Source organism: Plasmodium coatneyi, chromosome 11, assembly GCF_001680005.1.
Source record: "Plasmodium coatneyi strain Hackeri chromosome 11, complete sequence".
NCBI lineage: Eukaryota > Apicomplexa > Aconoidasida > Haemosporida > Plasmodiidae > Plasmodium > Plasmodium coatneyi.
In genome coordinates, this window is record NC_033566.1 from 1,770,154 (window position 1) to 1,784,634 (window position 14,481).

General features: G+C 32.7%; 4 protein-coding genes across 4 annotated transcripts in view; all 4 read right to left on the minus strand.

Annotated features, from left to right (window-relative positions):
- Window positions 1-2,170: 2,170 nt before the first annotated feature.
- Window positions 2,171-3,564, minus strand: PCOAH_00035640 (Variable surface protein Vir7-like protein; the record flags this gene model as incomplete). The annotated part of the gene is made up of 3 exons (XM_020060355.1): window positions 2,171-2,212; window positions 2,450-3,400; window positions 3,532-3,564. 3 exons carry the CDS (start codon window positions 3,562-3,564, stop codon window positions 2,171-2,173), a joined length of 1,026 nt encoding a protein of 341 aa, XP_019916012.1.
- A 4,883-nt stretch (window positions 3,565-8,447) lies between these two features.
- Window positions 8,448-10,428, minus strand: PCOAH_00035650 (Uncharacterized protein; the record flags this gene model as incomplete). The annotated part of the gene is made up of 2 exons (XM_020060356.1): window positions 8,448-9,539; window positions 9,739-10,428. 2 exons carry the CDS (start codon window positions 10,426-10,428, stop codon window positions 8,448-8,450), a joined length of 1,782 nt encoding a protein of 593 aa, XP_019915623.1.
- Window positions 10,429-12,096: 1,668 nt separating this feature from the next.
- PCOAH_00035660 (KIR protein) lies at window positions 12,097-13,706 on the minus strand (the record flags this gene model as incomplete). The annotated part of the gene is made up of 2 exons (XM_020060357.1): window positions 12,097-13,071; window positions 13,701-13,706. 2 exons carry the CDS (start codon window positions 13,704-13,706, stop codon window positions 12,097-12,099), a joined length of 981 nt encoding a protein of 326 aa, XP_019915709.1.
- Window positions 13,707-14,067: 361 nt separating this feature from the next.
- PCOAH_00035670 (KIR protein) overlaps window positions 14,068-14,481 on the minus strand; it is a gene marked incomplete at both ends in the record, with an annotated part of 33,757 nt that continues 33,343 nt past the window's right edge. The window contains one exon of the mRNA XM_020060358.1: window positions 14,068-14,119. Within this exon, the coding sequence (XP_019915863.1) occupies window positions 14,068-14,119 (52 nt within the window). The remainder of the gene's footprint in view (window positions 14,120-14,481) is intronic.

Below are 14,481 nucleotides of genomic sequence, written 5' to 3' on the forward strand. Positions count from 1 at the left end.
TTTGGGTGGTGATTTTTTGAATAGAGAACCAAGTGGGTTTTTCTTCGTTGGTGGTGGTGGTGATGGATTTGTGTTGTTCTTATCACCAGGAGGTGTATTTAACTTATGTTGTTTTGAATCATCACCCTGCTTGAATAGTGTTTTTACACCTGAACCCAAGGGATTATTTTTTTTCTCATTTTCAGTTCCTGTACTGGAACCCTTTGATGTGCCTAATGCAGTTACCTAAAAAAAAACAAAGGAAAGTGCATTTAGAAATTATGAAATACGCAATTCTTATGATAGAAAAAAGAAGGTATTCTTTATTTTCAGTACAAAAAAAAAAAAAAAAATGAACCATAATAAATATATGTGCGCTAATTCTAAAAAATTTAACAACAGCTTCTATCTCTTACGTAGTTGGAGTGTTGCCAAAAGCAAAGTATCAAGCTAAGGAGTATTGGAAGTTTTGCAGAGGTTAAAGGTGCCATCATTTTTGCTGTTTTTTTGCTTCTTTTTGTTTTTGTTTTTTGCTCTTCTTTTTACTTTCTTTGTTTTCTGTTTTTTTAATGTAAAAAAAAAGGTGTTTAAAGAAAAACTTTTTTTCCTTTTATGTACATTAATACATTACGTGCTTATTTCTTTTTCTTTTGCTAATATAGAATGTTAATTCAGTAGTATTCTGTGCACGAGATATATACTGCTTTTTATTGTTTTCGTTGTAGATGTGTGTGAATAGTAACTGCTATAAACTTTTTTATTTTTTTAAATTTAAAATTAAAATGCACAATAATTAATACTAAAAGTGTGATAATTTAAAATAATGAAAAACTATTACATTTTAGCACATAATTCTACTATTTTAGTAGTAGCTGAATTGGTTAATATTCTTTTTTTTTTTCTACAAAAAGAGAGAAAGAAAAAAAAAAAATTAATAATGAGCACTTTTTCTCAATTGTATATCTCACATCTGACGGCGCAATGGAAAGAGGAGTAGCAAATGAACCCTATATATTTTGAGTACTTAAAAAAATTATAAATAGAGTTGTATAGGTGTACAGCGTTGTGTTGTATATGTGCATGTCTTTGCATATTTGCGCTCAAAAAAAATTTTTATTCGTTCCTCTTTTATTTTAGATATAATGGTGAAAAAATAGAATGAGGGAGCAATGAGTCGGATTTTTTGCATGTTGTTAGGAAGGAAATGGAATTTTTTTTTTCCTTCCTTCAGGTGTACAACGTTGCGTTGTATATGTGCATAGCGTTGTGCATGTGTGCTCAAAAAAAAAAAAAAATTTTTTATTTGCTCCTCTTTTATTTTAGATATAAATCAGTGAAAAAATAGAATGAGGGAGCAATTAGTCGGATTTTTTGCATGTTGTTAAGAATGATAGAAGAGAATGGAATGGATTTTTTTTTTTAAGTATAGTGAGACAGATTTAAAATTTTTTAGAGTGAACTCCTGTATTAGTGTATTACTACATCTGCCTATTAATGTATTATTAATGTGGTGTTGTTAGTGTGGTGGTGTATTATTAGAGTGTGTGTGGTGTGATGTGGTGGTATTATTATTATAGTGGAGTGGTGGTGTATTATTATTAGAGTGTGATGTGGTGTGGTGGTATTATTAGAGTGTGCGTGCGTATACATATATATATGTATATATACATATATGTTACTTATATATACATATAATTATATATATGTATATTAATATTTTATGTGAGCACTTCCAAGCCATTCATGAGTGCACTTGTGATGAATACATTTGTGTACAAATCACGTACATAATGACAATATTTGTTTTCTGGTTTTATATATATATAAAATATTGCACACACCCTACTTTATAATGAATGTAAGAAAAAAGGGAAAAGGGCAAAAGGAAGGGTAACACATTGCATACGTTATTTATAATTTGAATGGAGTAGGAAGGAAAGGAAGTAGGAAGGGCATGACATTATATTTAATGGTACATTACATTTATTGGTGTATGGAATTGTTCATGGAATGGTATCTTATATGCGATGATAACCTATGTTATTCCGTCGCTGTTCTTCCCTTTGTTCGTTCCTGTTGTTCCTTTGCCTCTGTTGTTGTGGTTGCCTGCTATTTGCTGTTCTTCCTGTTCTTGTAGATTGTACGTCATATATGGTAGAATTTTCCGCAGTTGAGTCACCAATTGTGGAATTCATTTCTGTGGAATATTCGGTATGGGCAAATGTTGATGTTTCTGTTGTTAATGTGGAGTTATCAAAGTTGCGCCTGGTGGCAGATGTTCTTTTTTTTCTTCTATTAAGTCGATTACCAAACCCTGAAGGTAGAAGATTATACTGAAAAATAAAAGGAGTGGAAAGATAAAAAGTGTGAACATGTATACATATATACATATATATACTTATATATGGACATATACATATATGTATATATATATATATAGCTCCATTATAATTGTTGTAATTATACTTACCTTATATGAAAGGAAAGCAAGTGTTGGTAGTGCTGCTACTCCAAATATGGAGGAGATGGCGGCTACTGCTGTGTTCCCAGAAGAGGACGCAGCGACGAAAATTCCTGGACTCCATACAAAATTAGGGCTACATCCAAAATTGACGTTCTTATATATTTCAATACCCTGTTCAGATGTTCCCTTTAAGGTGCAACTAATGCCTTCTGGACCTTGTGTGGAAGCTTTTATACATTCTGTTTCATACGTAAATTTCAACTCCCCCTTCTTACTGCAATCTTCATACACTTTCTTAAATTCTGTGCAGAATGGATCAGTAGCAGGCTTACTTTCACAATCTGCCTTTACAGCAGCATAAGCTTTAACAGCTTTGTCCAGGTGATCATAGTAACCCTGATCACAGGAGTTGCTAAACTTGCCTAGTTTATCCTTTATCCCTTTATAGTCAAAAGAAAAGTCAAACACTGTTTTTCGATTAACAAAGAGGTCCTTGGAGATGGCAGTATGGTCAGTGTCCATAATTGTGCAATTATTCGGAATATGGAATAATTGCAGTGCTTTATATATACATTCCATAGTACTTAAAAATTTAGTACCATCTGCACTTCCTATTTTATTCCACACTTCATTCCCAAGCCAAAAATAAAAGAAATAGCAGAGTGCCTTATTCAGCCGTTCCTCCAATTCGGCCGACACATCATCTGAGTCTTCGTCCGCTTGGTCCGTTCCGTAAGCTCTGTACTGATAATCCTGCGCCAGGTTGGCATCCGCTTTCCTTGAAGATATATAACACAGGCCCTTCGAAATTTTATCAGCTTCACCTGCAATTCTAGAACAAGCTCCTAACTGCCCTTTCACTATCTCGTTTTCACTTTCATAAGTACATTGGACGACCTTCCCCCCGATCCTATCATAGAATTTTAACTTAGAGTCCAACTGCTCCAAATTGACGCTCTGCCAAGGTGGCCGACAGAAGTGTATACATATGTTCATTTATACACTTTTACATTTATTTCCATAGTGCTATATATGAATTATTATTCATTCAATAATGATACATGCACATTAAGCAGAAGGAAATGTACATGTAGGTATCCTGTCCCTGCTGGTTTTGCCATTTTTCTTTCTGTGCGTTTTTGTTAAATAATAAAATTTAATATTAAAATGTGCTCATTTTTCTACAACATATATACATATATGGCATATATATATGTGTATGTATACATACACATATATATGTACATAATTAGAATGTGGATGCAAATTGTGCATGTAAAATTCTTTGCATGTACAAATTCTCTTTGCATAGAATTTTTTTTGTATATAAAATTTTTTTTGTATATAAAATTTTTCTGTACAAAATTCTACGCAATTTTGTAGGGTATGCTGATTATGACAGTTCATGGTATGTACATATTATACATACTTATTTCTTCGGTAAATAAGTGTACATTATTCAACTTTTCAGGGGATGATAACAAATTATACACGTGTGAGAAGTTATTATGCAGAATTGAAGAGTGTAGAAATAGAAACAATTATGCTGAAATAGTAAAATAGAATGTAAGGGGTGGAATGAATGATTTAAACATTTCTCTCATATCGTTGCTTGCTTGCTTCATTCGCTTATTCTATTATTGGATTATGGTTTAGCGGCTCCCCTCCCTCCTTGAGTATTATAATATTCCATACCTTATTCAATTATTGTACCAATAGGGGTACAACATTTCTTCCCTCTCAGGTAAAAATTTCTGTTTATGTTACTTAATTTATGTTTGATTGATATTATTTTAAAAGGATGGGGGAGGGAAAGAGTGGTCGTTGTTGTTCATTAGAAAGATATTGTTAACATGTACCATATAACTAATGTGCAAAATATACTTCCCCCTTTTTTTTTTTTTTTCATTTATAAGTGTTCCGTAGCATTTCCTTCGGTATTCCTCCTTATCTTTTTAACGAATATATTATAAATAGTTCACTTACACACAGTTTGCAATATATGTCACCTGAGCTACGCACCTTTTCCCTTCATCCAATACGGATTATATTTTCTACATTTTAGATATGAATGTTCCTTCATTTCTATTCATGTATTTTTTTTTTTTAATTTTATTATTTTTCCTTTTTTTCGTATTGCATGAAAGTGTTTACATTGTTCATGTGTAATTAATATAAGTGGAAGTGAAAAAAATTTTTTTCCCCACTTTATTTTGATTTGTTTTGGTAAATTTTTTTTATTGCAGATACAAAATATGTTCATTAAAATTTTTTTTTCTCTCTAACAACAGCGTTTTTTATTTTTGTGTAATTGCTTTTTTTTTCTTTCTTTTTTTTTTCAAAAAATAGAAATAATTTTTTCCGAAAGGTAAGTACTCCTTTCCTTTTTTTTTTTTTTCCTTACAAGTATTTATGTTTATGAATTTTTTTTTTCTGCTTTTTCTTCCTTCCTCTTTCTTTTTTTAAGAAATTATAAAAAGAAATATAGATCAGTTATTAATATAATTTGTACGTTTACATCCTTTCCTTTTTTTTATTTTAAAATATGTAATTCATCACCACCAAAAGGAAACGGAAGAAGAAGAAGGTCCCCCCTATCACGGAACATCATTACATTTAGCAGGAACTTCCATTATAGGCTCAACATAGACCCTCAGGGGAAACTTCTGCTGAATAATATTCAACAACGGATGTTTCCATGGATAGTTCCAGGGTACGTTCTGCTAGTCCATAATATGCAGCAACATCCACTGCAGGGACAATGGCAACAAAGGAGGAAGAATATTGCTTACCATAGCATGTAAGACGTCCTATGCAACATCACATGCAACGTCCTATGCAACGTCATATGCAACGTCACATGAACCCTTGAATATAATGTTTTCTTCTCCCTCCATTCCACCCGCCATGGAAGGAACAATAAATAAATGGCTGCACAAAGTATGCACACAGTTTATATATACAGCTTATTTATACAGTGTAAGGAAAAAGCAAAATATATATATACACAAATAGAGACCATTCTCATATATTAAAAGGGGGGGAAAAGTGGTGGTCATTAGAAATTTAAAAAAAGTGTTGCTACAAGAAAAAAAAAAAAAATTTCGATACAATAGTTTTTAAAACAAACCCTGTAGCATATTCATAAATTATACAAGGAAGTCATACACACACATACACAAGAATGGATATTACACTTACAAAAATGACGTCAACACCACACAAGAATGAGTATTTTACACACACACAAACAAACAAAAAAACATAGTTAGAGAGTTCCTATGTAAACAAAAAAAATGTATGGGAAATTCATGATAATACTAGCATATAATGTACAACATTGTTCCCACAAAAAAAAAGGAGGAAGTAAAAAAAAATGAAAGAAGAACAACTACGCCATTCCTTTCTCTTGATTCCTTACGTCTTTCCTTTGTTGGTGTTGGTGTTTGTGCTTTCTTTTTTCTTGAGACATTTTTGTATTTTTAGCTCTTCTTTAATACATTTTTTTGCTTTATTTGAATAGCAAAATGCTAAGCACACACACAAATAAATGAATCCTACAATTAGGGAACTCACAATTTGAAATGCTGTATAGCTACCTGTTCCATCTTCAAGATAAAAAGGGAGGGAAAAGTAAACAGCTTGGGGTACAGTAAATAAAATTACTGGATAGGAAAGTATAATAACCAATAGAACAACTATCAACACCTTATTTTTGATATTACAACATTTTAATTTATCATAAACGTCTTTGAATTTAGTGCCCACACTTCCACCCTTTGCCCCCTTCCTTCTGTGTTGTGACGGTTTTGACGGTCCTAATTCAACCTTCGATTTTAGTTGCCTAAGCGTTTTAGCAAGTATGCTATTTCCAAAGGGACCTGTACTAGGGTTGCAAGGGTATTTACTTTTCTGCTGCTGTGCTCCTACACTAGATTCACCACTTTGTACTGATGATGATGATCCTGTAGAGCTTGAATCTGAAGAGTAAAAACCGCTAGGCGTTTTATTCCATGGCATGGCGTGCACTAGGACCTAAAAAAAAAAAAGGAGGTAAGGAAGGGTTTCTAGGTGGTGGTTGGTGGAAGGAAGGTTGTTACGGATGGTCGAAATTTTTTTTTTTTCTGTTTTTTTTTTTTTCAATTTTTAGTGAAAAAAAAATAGAAGTTCATTCATAATAAATATATGCGCAGATTTTAGAAATTAATTAGTTTTCGTCATACATAGTTAGGGTATTGTGTCCAAAGGAATAGGGATGCGAAGGTGAGTATTAAATATTTTGTAGCAAAGGGTGCCATCATTTTGCTTTTCTTTTTTTGCTTTATTATTATTTTTTCTTTTATTTTTTTTTATGTAAAAAAAGAAGATGTTTAAAATGAAAATTTTTTCTTTTCTAATTTACATTAAATAGGTTGTATGGATTGTGTATGATGATGATTAATATTATTATTCTTTCTTCTTTGTGTTGAACATAGAGAATGTGTTAAATTCAATCAATTGTGTTGTACGCGCGCACGATATATATGCTGCTATTTTTTTCACTATAGATGTATTTGTGTAGGTGTGAAAGTGCAACATTCTATGTAAACTTTTTTATTTTTTTAAATTTTAAAAATAAAATTTATTATTTGAATGTATAATAATAATACATACATATATAAAAATATATATTAACTTAAAATAATGAAAAAAAATTTGATTTTAATTGCACATATATAATTATATATATGTTATGTTGTTTCAAAAAATAAAGTTCGTTAGTATTCTTGTTTTTTCTATATAGAGAGAAAGAGAGAGCGAAGAAAAAAAATAATGTGAGCACTTTTTTTTCTCTCATTATATATGTGTCGCCCCCACACTCCCTCCCTCCCTTCTTCTAACGGTGTGCAATGGAAAGAGGAGGAGTAGCAAATTATGCTCACATGTTTTGAGCATATTGCAATTATGCATGTTTGTGCTTAACATTTTTTATGTTGTTTCAATGTTCATATATAAAAAGGGTGAAAAAAATAGAATGGGGTAGCAAATAGTCGGATTTTTTGGCATGTGTTAGGAAGGAAATAGAATTCTTTTTTCCTTCCTTCAGGTGTACAACGTTGTATGCATGCTGCTCAAGAAAAAAATTTTCTTCTTTTTTTCTTGTATTTTTTTTTTGTGTTGTTGTTGTTGTTTCGTTGTTTCTTCAGGTTTAGGGTTCAGATATAAAAGAAGTGAAACATACAATTAAGGAATAGAGTTAGTTCTATTTTTTTTCATGTTAAAATGAGTAAGTCCGCCTTCCTTTCTTTTTGCATGTTGCAAGTGTTGGAAGGGAATGGAAGGTTGTTAGGGTGTGGAATGTTTTTATTTTTCCCTTCCTTCAGGTGTACAACGTTGCGTTGTATATGTGCATGTTTGCGATCAAAATTTTTGCTTCTTTTAATTTTAGTTATAATGATGGAAAAAAAAAAAGTTCAAAAAAAGGAGTTGTTATGAGTTCTCCTTCCTTCTTTTTTTTTGCATGTTACATGTTGTTGCAAGTGTTCGGAAGGAATGGCAGGGTGAAAATTTTTTTTTTTTTTCCACTTTATTCGTTCATTGTTCATTCATCTAGAAGATGTTATTGTGTTCACCTAAGTGGTCATTCATGTAGATGAATGAAAATCTTTAGATATTTACCTAGAAGATGTGTTCATCATCTAAAGATGTTCATTCATCATCTAAAGATGTTCATTCATCATCTAAAGATGTTCATTCATCATCTAAAGATGATCATCCATCATCTAGGAGATGATCAACCATCATCTATTAAGATGAATCATCCATCCATCTACCAGATGATCATGCACCTACGGGATGATCAATCATCATCGTACCAGATGATCATTCATCTAGAAGATGTTGTTGTTGTTGTTTGTTCATTCATTTGAGAAGAAGATATTGTTGTTGCTCTTGTTGTTGTTCGTTCTCATCTAAGGAAGAAGATGTTCACTCATTTAGGTGTTCTTTCTTATTTAGATGGTGTTCACCTAGATGATGTGTATGGAATGGAATATAGTGTGGTAGAGTCATCAGTTGTATATTCCGTTGTTGAGTCGTACTCCGTTGAGCTGTCGTCGCCGTTTGAGAACGTGTTAAATATTCTCCTAAGGGACCTTTTCTCTCTTCCTTCTCTTTTGCTTCCGCTCATTCCTCCCCCAGTGTGGTTATGCTTCCTCAAGACGAAAGATTTGTACTTGTAAAAATAGTATGCCAATGCAGGTAGTCCTATTAATGCTGCAGCAGCGGAGGAAACCGCAATAGGGGTGATTCCAGCTCCGCTTTCCCTCAATAATTGAGGACTTTCTAATGCTCTCCTCCATTGTTCATTGCAGGTGACAGTTTGATCATCAGAAAGTTCATTAAATGCAGAAGATGGGAATTTATCTTCTCCCTCAGATTCAACATCCTCACCTGATTCAGTCACTAACTGACATTCTAAAGTTAATGTTGAATTATTGTCGTTTTTTTGAAATACTTCCTTAAATTCGCTATGGCATGTATCAGTACTCTTCCCACACTTAGTGTGCACCTCGTTATAGGCAGAAACAATGTCCTCTAAGTGTTTTTTATACTTCTTATCACATTTCATATCAGAAGTCATGGGACTGCCGAATGGATTCATTATTTTTTCATGGTCAGTGAGGAATTCAAATAGTGTTTTTTTATGTTGGAAAGAGACGCCACCACCACTGGTGGAGGTGGTGGTATTGAGATCGTTGATCTCACACCTATGTTTAGAATCAATACCACTAAGCTCCTTGTTAATTGCTTCCACCAATGTCGAAAATGAAGTACCATCATCCCCCTTCTTCAATTTTTCAGAGAACTTATCTTGTAGCCAAAAATTGAAAAATTTACAACCCACATCTTTATAGGACTCAGCGTCCTGTATCTTACTAGATGCGTAACACAACGCCTTTGCAACTACCGTTGCATATTTTTCATCGTGAAAATATGTTTTTATTGCGTCCCTTATTTTTACTCTGGGGAAAGGGCAATAAGTGCAATAGTCAAGAGTTTTTATGAACCCCCTATAATATTGCACATATGAGGGTAACACCTCCAAATTCGCCTTCTACAAATGTTGTTTAGGGTGTAAGTGGAGTGGTGTGTGTGAGGGGGGTTGTTGTGTGTGAGGGGGGTTGTTGTGTGTGAGGGGGGGGAGTTATATATATATATACCATATATACTTATATAGGTATATGTATATATATATATATATGTATATGTATGTAGGTGGTTGTTGGTGTTTTTTTTTTTTTTTTTTTTATTACCGTTAGTTTGACTTGTGTTTGTACTGTTCCTTTTGCCACTGCTGGATCTTCTGTTTCAAGTGCTTCTTCACATTTTGTTTCTAATGATTGGTCAACAATACACTTTTTATACTTGCTCCTGAATTCCTGACAATATTTAGTACTTCCATGACTGTCACAATGTGTTTGTACTTCCGTATATGCTGAAGTAGCTTCCCTGACGCGCTTACAATAGGCTTCTTTATTAGGTGTACCACTACCCAGTAACTTCCCTTTTATATTTTCATAGTCATACCAATAATCATAGACAATTTTCCAATTATTGAAGAGGCTTTTGCTAATATTATCAGAATATGCAATATAGCACTTATATTTATATATTTCTGGACTCAGTGTAGTGTAAATTTTATTCAAAAGGCTGAAAAATTGTATTCCTCCCGAAGTGGCCGGCAATGCACTTCCTATGTACCAATATAGAAACTTACAGGGCTCTGTGCCCAGTTTTTCCCGATACTCGTCCCTAAGTATGTTGCACCAGGCATCTGCTATTTTTTGTGCATAGGGTTTAATATTACGATCTGTCTCTAATTGTCCCCTTTTTCCTTTATAAGACCCAGCATGATTAGAATAGCACTCTTGATTTTTAAGTTTCTTATATACCTTCTGTGAAGGTAATTCTTCTGGAATGTGGTCATCAGCATCGGGTAACATGGTTTATGTATGTGGATATATTTTTTTTCTCTTTCTGTTGTTGTTGTGTATATATAGGGAATGAGCGAATTTATTTTTAGAAAAGTTGTGTTCCTTCCCTTCCTTTTCATTTATATTGAATAAATGTGTGTTTAATATTTCATATATATATATATATATTTGTTTTATCATTATGCATGAATGAACATGAAATTTTGACTCCTTTTTTTCTCACACTAACATGCATTGTTCACTTCTTAAGTTAGTGGTCGTACATTATATATATATTCCTTCGTTTGTTGTATGTTTGTATATAATCAAGGTACAAAAATAAAAACGAAGGAAGAAAAATAGAAGGAACGAACGATCTAAGGAAGGAAGGGGGAATATATTTGTACACATCCTTCCCACTTCCAATAATAATAGTAATACTTTGCACAACGAACGCTCCCCTCCTTCCCCCCTTTTTTTTTTTTTTTCATTTATAAGTGTTCAGTAAAAAGAAATTTTTTCTATTTTTCCCTTTTGGTATTGCACTAAAGTGTTTACATTGTTCATGTGTGTATAATCAATATATATAAGTTCAGAAGAAAAGAAAAATGAACCAAAAAACAAAAAAAAGAAAAAAAGAAGTAAGGAAGGAAAGAAAGAAAAAGAAGGAATAAGAAGGAAAAAGGAAAAAAAAGAAAAAAGGTTTTTTTTTCTTTCCTTTTCTTGTCCCTTTTATTTTTTTTTGAACCTGTTGGGTCATCTTCTTTTTTACAGAAAATCGGAAATATTCATTTTTCTCTTTTTTTTTTCCTTTACAAGTTCTTATCTGTATAATTTTCTTTTTTCCTTTCTATACTTTCCTTTAAATATTTTTCTGAGAAGAGGGGTAGCATCTCTTTCCTTTTTTCCTTTATTTTTCTTTAAAGGATATAGGAAGAACGAAAAAAAAAAGCAGAAGTAAAAATAAGGAAAGCTTAAGGAAGAAGAAAAAAAAAGAAGAAAGAAAAGAAAAGAAAAAAAGAAGGAAGAAAAGAAGAAAAAAAAAGAAGAAAGAAAAGAAGAAAAAAAAAGAAGGAAAAAAAAGGAAAGGGAAAAAAAAAAAAAAAGAAAAAAAAAGAAGGAAAAAAAAGGAAAGGGAAAAAAAAAAAAAAAAGAAAAAAAAGAAAAAAAAGAAAAAAAAGAAAAAAAAGAAAAAAAAGAAAAAAAAGAAAAAAAATGAAAGAAGGAGAGAGAAAGAAATGTCCTTCTGTTTTTTACACATTGTATGAACTGTGTGCAGTTACTTATGCCTTCCTTCTGTGTGTGTGTGGGACATTATATTTGATGTTCCATTCCAATGCATGTGTGTTGTTGTTACATGTTTTGATAATGTACATTCCTCTTCTGTCGTGCATTATTATTCCTTGCTCCTCTGGGTGATGTTGATCTACCATTATATATAGTAGAATTGTCTGTTTCTGTTTTTGACATATCTGTTGTTGAATAAAGTGTGGAAGAGTCGTCTTCTGTGAGTGTACTAAAGTTAGAGTTAGTTGATCTTTTTTTTTTTCTGCTCCTGGAAGATTTCCCTACCCAGGAAGATAGAGGCGTATACTGAAAAGCGGAAGGTTTGTTAGGGGTGGTAGGGTGGAAGGAAGGAGGAGCATGTATAACATGTATGGAACGGTTTTACACTCTTTATATAGGTTCGTTTTAAATTTAAGTAAATATGAATAAAATGTCATTATTATTATTCATTTTTGCTAATATAATTGTGATTACTTTGTATAGGAAGAAAGCGACAGCTGCTGGTAGGCCTATTCCGGCCACTGCAGAAGAGACGATTGGTGCGACGATGTTGCTGCTGCTCCCAGCAGCAGCACTAGCAGCACCATCCTGCTGTGGTAATGATGGTGCAGCAGCAAGTTCTGAAGGTTGTGAAAGCAACTGTGTTAAGCAACTAGGCACATCTGTTCCGTCCTCGTCCCCTTCGAGTGGTGGAGGGTCCCCTCCTTCAGACAGTGCCTTATTTTTCAGTTCTCCTGGTTTTGGGATAGTACCACTACCATTACCATTACCTTCGAACTTGTCCCAGAATTCTGCAAAGTAATCATCTTGATTAAGTGACCAACCTGCTTGTATTTGTCCATAAGCATATTGAGCTTGCTGCAGGTAGTCGTTATATGCAGTACAGCAGGAGGAGGAGCCGCGAGACTTAGAATCTTTTAGTGCCGTCCATATGGTTTTATAATCGTGGTAATAGGCGAATATGGTTTTTGCTCTCCTGAAATTAGGGCAACCAAAATTATCGTTCATTTCTTGGTAATTGCATTGACCGTTGTTGCTTCCGAGTTTCTGATAGATTCCCTGCATAATACTGCGAACTTTAATAATGTTCTTCACTTTTTCACATAATTTGTCCCCTAACCAGAAATAAAAAAAATCACAAATTCTGCTACATGATGAACTATCTGTTTTTAACTTAGATAGAAGGCAAGAAGCCTGCGCAATTTCCTTCACATAATCTAGACCATCAAACAAAGGGCTACTTAATGCAGTTGTCACTATTTCTTCCATTTGTTCTTCCCAATTAGTGATGTCCGTACATGTATGTTTGCCGTGCTCGCCATTCTTGCCAAATGCTTTATACACTTTTCTGGAGGGTAAATCTTCCACCTTGCACTGCAAGTCCTGCTGAAATGGGTGGAATTAGAAGAATATGTATAAATGTGCATTATTTATATTTTTTTTTTTTTTTTTTGCATTTTATTGTGGGTTATGCACATAGAGCAATATTATATGTGCACCGCCATTAGAATAAATCTTATTTTATGGAATTAAATACATTGTATTACTTTTGTCACCATGGTTTAATTGTACATTCTTTTATGCAATGAATTTTGTACTGTAATGTGTTGTGTGTTGTTGCTCATATATATGCATGCAGAATATGTTCATGTGTGTGTTGAATATTTTGTACATATTATAGGAATGATTGTGAACAAGCACACATGTCAAATTTTTTTATTTTTACTTCCTCTTTCTAATAGTTCATATTTTTTTCAATTTCCTTAAGGAAATGATAGCAGATTATGTATATATATGTGTATGTATCAAATCATTATGTACAAAAAAAAATTAAGGCACAAAAATGTAGTAACAAATAATGTAGGGAGGAGAATATGTTGGAACAAAATGTATTGGAATTAGTGTATTGGAATAATGAAATAAGAATAATATAATGGAGCAGAAGAATTGTTGAAGAAAAGAAGAAAAAAAAAAAAAATTTCTATACACTTCCCATATACGTTCCTTCTTTATACATTCATTTATATGATTTCACTGTATTGTATGTGGTTGTTCGTTGTGGAATAGTACATTGCTTCTTACGCACCCCCTTTCTATTATGTTCATATAGAGAAGTGCAAATTTCCTTCTTTTATTTATGATTGATTAGTAATAAGGAGTTTTCTTTTCTTTTTATCATGATGAATATACTATACATAAATCATTTATTTAGAATATATATGTGCATTGTGTATACCATTTTGAGCATTCGCTCCTCTTCTAATTAACTTTATATTTCATATATTAATGTGCCTTTCTCCTTCTTCCTTTTTTTCCTTTTTCCTTTTTTACTTTTTTTTATTCCTTTTTTTACTTTCCTTTCCTTTTTTTTTTTTTTTTTTTTTATGTTTGCGCCCCTTTCTGAGAGTATTCTTTCCTTATGTGCTTATTCAAACTTACAAATGGAAGGAAGTGAAAAGGAAGAAATATGAAGAAAAGAAGGAATAAGAAGGAAAGAGAAGGAAAGAGAAGGAAAGAGAAGGAAAGAGAAGGAAAGAGAAGGAAAGAGAAGGAAAGAGAAGGAAAGAGAAGGAAAGAGAAGGAAAGAGAAGGAAAGAGAAGGAAAGAGAAGGAAAGAGAAGGAAAGAGAAGGAAAGAGAAGGAAAGAGAAGGAAAGAGAAGGAAAGAGAAGGAAAGAGAAGGAAAGAAGGAAAAAAAAGGAAGAAGGTCATTTTTGCTTCTTTCCACATACACACTGCATAAACTGAAGGACCATTTATGTTTCCTAAACGGGGATGGGAAGGGTAACCTCCTTTT